The sequence below is a fragment of the Mus pahari genome, chromosome 17 (assembly GCF_900095145.1).
Source record: "Mus pahari chromosome 17, PAHARI_EIJ_v1.1, whole genome shotgun sequence".
Classification (NCBI taxonomy): domain Eukaryota; kingdom Metazoa; phylum Chordata; class Mammalia; order Rodentia; family Muridae; genus Mus; species Mus pahari.
Genome location: NC_034606.1, coordinates 46,914,046 through 46,921,818, shown reverse-complemented (window position 1 = coordinate 46,921,818; position 7,773 = coordinate 46,914,046). Strand labels below are relative to the sequence as shown.

At 51.7% G+C, this 7,773-nt stretch overlaps 1 protein-coding gene across 2 annotated transcripts in view; it reads right to left on the bottom strand.

The window, feature by feature from the left end:
* Positions 1-7,773, bottom strand: part of L3mbtl2 (L3MBTL histone methyl-lysine binding protein 2) — a 19,112-nt gene that overhangs the window by 2,020 nt on the left and 9,319 nt on the right. For both annotated transcript variants that reach the window (XM_021216179.1, XM_021216178.2), the window contains exons 8-16: positions 7,383-7,471; positions 4,420-4,651; positions 3,944-4,020; positions 3,541-3,645; positions 2,678-2,825; positions 2,265-2,347; positions 1,748-1,982; positions 1,268-1,333; positions 328-438 (exon numbers count right to left, since the gene is read on the bottom strand). In XM_021216179.1, coding sequence (XP_021071838.1) covers positions 328-438; positions 1,268-1,333; positions 1,748-1,982; positions 2,265-2,347; positions 2,678-2,825; positions 3,541-3,645; positions 3,944-4,020; positions 4,420-4,651; positions 7,383-7,471 — 1,146 coding nt within the window. The remainder of the gene's footprint in view (positions 1-327; positions 439-1,267; positions 1,334-1,747; positions 1,983-2,264; positions 2,348-2,677; positions 2,826-3,540; positions 3,646-3,943; positions 4,021-4,419; positions 4,652-7,382; positions 7,472-7,773) is intronic.

Genomic DNA, 7,773 nt, shown 5'->3' with positions numbered 1-7,773 from the left:
AAAAAAAAAAAAAAAAAGAGTGAGGACCCTAGGCACATCCTGGCCAGAAATCTGGCACCCGAGACCCTGCTACACACTTTAGTGAGCATGGGGGTATTTAGAGGCAGGGGAGGAAGGGAAAGCCAGGACACATGGCTGGAGAGAGACTTCTCAGTTCAGAGCTGGATGGGGTGGTTAGATTTTTCCAGTCCAGCGGTTTGAAAACTGGTAACTGGAAAATCTCCTTCAAGCTTGATTCTGTTCTTCTGTGTCCAGGTAGAGAAGTAAAGAGACCACATCTGAGAATGGAGAAGCCTGCCCGACTCAACCCAGCCCACTGGCTCTTACTGTCATCAGGAACTGGTTCAGAGACCCCCAAAGCCTCAAGGTTGTCCTCCAGTAAAGGTTTCTTGGAGCTCTGTCTGAGGGGCCGAGTCTTGGCTGATGGGATTCTTTTCCCTATGAATAAAAATTAAAAAACCTAGCATTAGTGCTAGCAGGCAATGTGGAACTGGCACAATGGACCTGGACCCCAATTTTGAATACCCCTTATCAGCCAGGTGCCTGAGGTCAAAGCATGGATGCTAGCTTGCTTTTTTGCTTTCTTTTCTTTCTTTTTTCAAGACAGGGTTTCTGTGTGTAGCCAGCCCTGGCTGTCCTGAAATTTGCTTGGCCAACCAGACTGGCATCAAATTTACAGAGACGCACCTGCCTCTGATCCCGAGGGCTGTGACTAAAGGTGTGTGTATCCCTGCCTGGTGATGTCTGACTTCTTAAACAGAACATGGCATGTTCAGGTCCCCACTCTGAACAGCACAGTCTCAATTCAAATGCCACTCCTACCCAGGGACACCTAGTCCCTGCTGTGGCTGTCTCACCGCAGAACATCCTCTTCTCTGCCTGATGTCCGCGCTGTGGCACTACCTTTCACACTGGACAGTTGAGAAGGACTTTGTCACCTGCCCTTTTCTCCTGTCCTCTTATAACCCCACGACCAGCTATTACAGGAGAGGGGGCTAGAGGGGGAAAAGGGTTCCTTTTCTCTCTGCCTTTTCCTCAGAACAAGCATCTACAGGTTGCTTCGGACAAGCAGCTGCTAGAACAGGATGTGACCCCCTTCTCTCTCTCCTCGGCACACACTACATTCCTATTTGTGTTGTGGGTCCCCTAAGGCACAGGGTCCCTGTGGGGCGAGTTCCAGGAAGCAGTCAGGGAGAGCACAGGGACAGGGAGCAGGGGCAATGTCTGGGCAGTGCCGCCGAGTGCAGAGCTTTGTTACTTCACTTACTTTTCTTCCCAAACTGTTTCTTCTTCTTCTTTGTGGCATCTTTGCCTTTCTGAGGTGTGTTTGGTTCTAATGTTTGAAAGAACAAGAGATGAGAAGAGAGTTCTGGAAGGTTATAGGGCACCTCCATAGGAGGGTACTGGCCCTCATATATGAGGCCAGAGACTGAGAACAGGATGGGGGAAGGGCAGGAGAGCAGCTATCCCACCCGCCCCCTGTCACCAGGGCTGCTCAAAGGGTGTGGGTGGGTGCACAAGGGCCCAGGCATAGGACAGAGTGGGCAAGATGAAGGAAGGTGCTCTGCAAGGCAGGAGCAGGGTGAGAGGCAGGGCACACACTCGCACACACTCTGCTCAGTGCAACCCAGAGCCTTCGCTGTCTCATGCCAGAGGATGCTGGGTGTGTGGAGGAGCAGCTGGCAGGAAGGGAAAAGCCCGGAGAAGCATGTTCAAGAGCTGTCTGAGCTGGGCCACCCCATCCCACCTGCGGACACAGGTGGCTGGAGCTGGTAGCCGGTAAGCTCACACCAGCCGACAGGGTAGATGTCCGGGGATTCGCAGTCCACCCACTGATCATACTCGTTGTCCCAGCCGTCAAAGTGGATGCTGAGGAGCCGATGCACCACTCGCTTCACGGTGGCCACACAAATGAGCCGGGGCTCCATCAGGTCCACAGCTTCCAGCTTCATGCCCACCTTGAAGCCATGGTTGGGGCAGTCCTGGATGGGAGAAGAAAGCAGTTGCCCAGCTGGCCAGTGATAGGCCTTGGCAGGCATCCAGGTAGGCAAGGAGCTGCTGGCGGAACAGAGTAGGGAGAAGGGCCATTGGGAGAGGTTCCCATTGAATCCTCAAGTGCCAACCCCTCTGTGCAGAAGGGACAAGCCCACACTGTGGCCCAGCAAGTATCCACATCACAGAGTTTTCTAGAAGCCGCTAGGTTGAAATTGCCTCCGGCCGCCACAGACTCCCTGCCGCAGTGCTGGAATCTGGAGTCTCCTCACCATGTTGAAGAGTCTTGCTGGAGCTGCTTTTGACTTGGTCTTCTCTAAGTAGGTCTCCCAGTCGAAAGGCTGTGTCTCATACCCTGGATGGGAGAGTGTGATGAAGAAGAGTGAGGAAGGGGGTTAAGGGCAGAGCAGCACACTGTGGGGACCCCACAGCTGAGTCCCGGCGTGGTCTTCGGCTACCCTTCTCTCCAGCATGACACCTGCTCTTGGACAATCCTGCTGCTCAGCTCCTGGGTGGCCCTAACACACAGGAGTGGTCCTGTTCACCAGCTACACATCCATCGGCTGGGTCAGCCCAGGCAGTGTAAATGTAAAGGTAGTGGTGGCCAGGGAGGCCCATCCTCTCTCTCATTCCAAGGTGCCACTTTTGGGGGTCTGGGCTGTGGCCTCACCCTGCTAGGCCTTACCTTTTGGGGGTGTGAGCTCAATGTCATTCTTTTGGCAGAAGGTGGCTGGGAAGATGGCATGGGAGGAGGCGTGGTAGCAGAACCAATCAGAGCCATCTGTGGAGGGCCCCCCATCCACACAGATCATCAGGTAGCCATCCAAGAGCACCTAGGAGGGCCAGCAAGATGGCTCAAAGGGTAAACTGCCCAGCATGACCACCAGCTACCACGAAACTGTCCTGACTTCTACGCACATATAAATGAATACAATTAAAAACCAAAATCAAAGCAGCCCTAGGGGAGGGTACAGAGAAATGGATGTCACGTGTCCCTGCCTGCAAATCCAACACGGTGGCTATGATTAGACATGAGACATGGATCCAGACAGATCGTGGGCAATTCTGTCTTCTGCCAAAATACCCCAGTTTTTGGTGTTTGGCAGAGTACTGAGGAATGGAGAGATAGTGTACCCTTCTCCACCAGATAGCCAACCCGTGGCAGCCAGGACTGTACCTGCCTTACTGCTGCCGGGCTCTGAGTTGTAGCCAGCATGTGGCTGGACACAGAGCAATGGCGGCAGGTAGGAGCAAGAAGCTGCACCGAGGCCCTGGGCATGCAAAGGTCGGGCTAGTGGCAGAAAGGCCTACTTGAGGGGGCAGGCAGTATTTAGCCGATACCTGACACAGGAAAACGCTTAAGATATTTAGTCTAAACCCTAACAGGAAGGTTCTGAGTAAAAAGCAGGAGTGAATAGTCCCCTTCTACCATACAGAAGCTAGGGGCAACAAGCAGCCAGTGTCAGAGGCCCACGACCACACAGTGGGAGCAGAGCCCTGTGCCATCTGACCCCCAGACAGCCATGCTGGAGATGGGAAGAGGCTCACCTTGCAGATGGTTGCTACACAGATATTGCCCAGATTCAGAGGGTCAATGGCCTCTAGTTTCATTCCTTCCTCGAACCAGCCACCTTCCGTGTAGACAGCTCGGACCTTAAAGGAATGGTGCAATTGTGGATTCAGGAGCCAGTAAAGGGATAGCCTTCCCAATACTGCAGGCCCGGGATGGCAACAGAGGGCAAAGAACAGTATCACTGGGTATGGTGGTGCCCAGACTTAGGAGGCCGCGACAAGCCAAACCGGGCGTCAGTTTCAGTCTACTCTCCTAAAGGTTCTCAGCATGTTAAGGACGGTGGGACAATCTCTTACAAAACAGGCAAGGTACAGTACCACAGAGAAGCCAATGAAGGATTCTGGCCAAGAGGAAACGTGCCCACAGGCTGTACCTCACCTTCTTGAAGAGGTAAGGAACAGCGTCACAGTAGATCTTCCGGAAGGTGGGGTGATGAGATATGTCGCATCGTCTGTCTGGGGGACAGGGAAGAAAGATGGAAGGAGTGAAGGCAGCCACTGGCTATCACACGCCAGAAGTATGTGACCAGGCAGGCCACCCGTGCTCTCAACTGTGCCCAACTGCTTCCCTGAATGGGAAAACAGAGGACCCTGGAGCAGTAACGTAGACTATTCAGCACGGGGGATCCAGGCTCTGTGGTCCTGGGACAGTGCCACCTGTGTCAGACCTTGGTTTTGCTGTTCAGACTGCACTGAGTGACCTGAGTCCCTGGCCTCTCTGACCCTCAACATTGTCACTTGCAGGGTAGCAATGACAGGCCACGTCACCACACTACTGTGAGGTACAGCAAAGGTCCTGCTGATCTTTAGGGGGAGCCTGAGCCTGGAGTCGCACCAGCCAGGGGTTCTACTGACCTGACATCTTGATGCCGTGGCCAACACGCCGGGACCAACCCACTGGGTGGATCAGGGGACTCCACATATGGCACCAGAAGTCGTCATCACTGTCACCATCCTCATAGAGGAGCCGTAGGCGACCCCCAATTACTGTGTCCACCACGGCCATGCGGGTACGTGACACCTGGGTCTTGTCTACAACCTCTAAGCGCATGCCCTGACGAAAAGGGTATTTCATGCTTTCCACCATCTGCAAGGACATAGGACAGCAGTGCTTCAGTCACCCACCCCCATGTTCTTGCTGTCAGCCAAAGCTAAGTGTGATGGGGCACACCTTTAATCCCAGCACTGGGGAGGCAGAGGCAGGCCGATCTGAGTCTGGGGCCAGCCAGGGCTACACAGAGAAACCCAGTCTTGAAAAACCAAAGCAAACAAAAGGTCAGCAAAGGAGGGAGGCAGAGATGACTCAGCAGGTAAAAACACTTCCCTTCCCGAGGATCCAGGTCTGATACCAGGCTGATATGGCAGTTCACAGCCTTCTATAACTCCATTTCCTGGGGACAATGCCCTCTTCTGACCTTCAAGGGGCAACGTGCACATGACACAGACATACATGCAGCCAAAACACCTATACACATAAAATAAATCTTTTTTTTTTTTTTTTTTTTTTTTTTTTTTTAAGAGTCAGGACAGGGAAGGTTGGTGAAATCTCAGAGTCCCTGAGCCCTCCTGTCTTGCCTGAGCCCCAATCCCTCAGAACAGCACAATGGGCAGGCCTACAGTTCTCAGTGGGTTCCTCGTCTCACCAGACTTCAGACCAAGGAAACTCAAATGACCTAGAAGCCAATTGCCCCAATCACTACACCTGCCAGCTATGCAACAAGGGGTAAACAGGAGGCAAAGCTCCACCTGGCTGAATATGGAGCATGGGGAAAGCCAAAGGGAGACACAGACTGCCAAAGACACACAAACCAGGAAGTTCAAAGGAAAAACAATCTCCACTCTGCAAAAACAAACAAACAAACAAACAAACAAACAAATGCTTCTGTGAAGTGCACCGAAGCAGTGTGGGAGAGGCCAGTTCTCTACCAGCTCAGGCGACCCAGGGCCCCGTCTGTGACGGTCCCAATTTCCACTCCACCTTTGCTTCAGAGTCAGCTTGCACAGCATCCATGCAGGAACAACCCAAAAGCCGCTCTCTGGGAAACCAGCTGAAAAGTTGCCTCCCTGAGAAGATGTCCCGGCGGCAGCAAGTGTTCCATGCCCCCACCACCACCTGCATCCCGCTGGGACGCCTACACAACCTAAGGATGCTATGAATGCCTCATGCAGGAGTCCTCAAGGTTGCCCAGGTACCATCAGGGAGATGGCCCAGTGAGGTGGGAGACAATGCTCTGCGCACCTCGGACTGTCTCTTCTAAACGGTTACTATGAACACGTGCCTCAGTCAAGCAAAGTGGCTTTCTATGGTTTTGCTTTTTTATGAAAGAGGATCTCACTATGGAGTCCCTGCTTGCTTACAACTTGTTATGTAGACCACACTGGCCTTAAACGCACAGAGATCCATCTGCCTCTACATTTCAAGTCCTGGAATTAAAGGCATATGCCACCATGGCCAGCCAAAGCAGCTTTCTTCGGCTGAACTGCTATGTCCATACAGATGGTTGAGTAGCCCCAGTTCAGATGGGGCTGTTTTTAATCACTATTTGTGTGCATGACTCTTACTTCTACTATATTCCCACAGTGTTCTGTGTTTTATTCTGTTTACCCATGTGTATCTGCACTCGTGTGTGTGTGTGTGTGTGTGTGTGTGTGTGTGTGTGTGTGCGCGTGCGCATGTATACCTGTGGAGGTCAGAAGAGGTGTTAGATCCCCTGGAGCTAGAGTTACAGTTTTGAGCTGCCTGATGTGGTGCTGGAAACTGAACTTGGATCCTCAAACCGACCTGGACTCATAATACAGACTAAGTGTAAGATCCACTTGCCTTGGCCTCTCAAGTGCTGGGGTTAAAGGCGTGTGCCACCATGGCCAGCCTATAGTGCTGTCTCTTATCAGCACATAATAGCGTCTCTGAGTGATTACTCTGTATTGCCCAGTTTGTTTTATGTCAACTGTATACAAGCTAAAGTCATTTAGAAGAGGGAAACTCAATGGGGCAGGTCTATGGTGCGTTTTTCTTTATTGATGATTGATGTGGGAGGGCCCAGCTCATTGTGGGCAGTGCCACCCCTGAGCTAGTGTTCCTGGATGCTACAAGAAAGCAGGCTAAAGTCGTGCAGTGGTGGTACACCTCTTTAATGCCAGCACTCAGGAGGCGGAGGAAGGGAGATCTACAATTCTGAGGCCAGCATGGTCAACAGAGTGAGTTCTAGGACAATCAGGGCTACACAGAGAGACCCTATCTTGGAGAAACAAACAAAAGAGTAAGTAAGCAATCAGACTGAGAGAATCATGAGGGAGTGAGCCAGCACACAGTTGTCCTCCATGGCCTCGGCTTCAGTTCAGGCCTCTGGTCCCTGCCCTGATCCCTTGGATGATGGACTACCATGTGGAAGTATAAGCAAAATTAACTGTTTCCTCTCAAGGTTGCTTTGTGGTTAGGGTGTTTTATCACAGCAATGGAAACCTCAGATACTATTGAAAATGCTAGAAGCAAGGGCAATAATCTGGGAGATGTTAAAATCCAAAAGGCCAACAAAGTAATATGATTATTAATTTAATGGTGGACTAGGGTCTTGGCAGGGAGGCAGGTGGCCAGCAACTGCAGCAGCACTGGGCTGAAGCCTGCCCAGGAGGTCTCAGAAGAGTATTATGATGGAGAACTAGGGGAGGTACTCACAGTGCTGGTGTATGGAAATCCCTAGGTCCCACCCCCCAGAATCATAAAAACAAAACAAATGCCTGAATCACATGAAGGATGGAAAAACTGGGGGATGGAAGAGGGAGGGAGGGAGGGGAATGAGCTGGGAACCCAGCCAGACCTTGATATGGAAATCCGCAGGAAGTGTCCTGGAACCCACCAACCGCTTCATGAGGTAGCTCTTCCAGTCAGTAAACCTAGCATGGATGGCTGCAGAGACACCGGCAGAAACTGGTGACATAGACTGACCACACCTTCACCAACCCAGAGGTCAGCTTCACAGACGTAATTAAGTTCTGCAAAAATGCACTGGCTGCTCTCCCAGAGGACAGGGGTTCTGTTCCCAGCACCCACATGGTGATTCATAACCATCTCTAACCCCAGTTCCAGAAGACACAACCTCTTCTGACCTTCTAGCACACACACAGTGAACGACATTCACTCAGGCACACATATACACATACACACATACAGTGTATGTGTATATATATATATATATATATATATATATA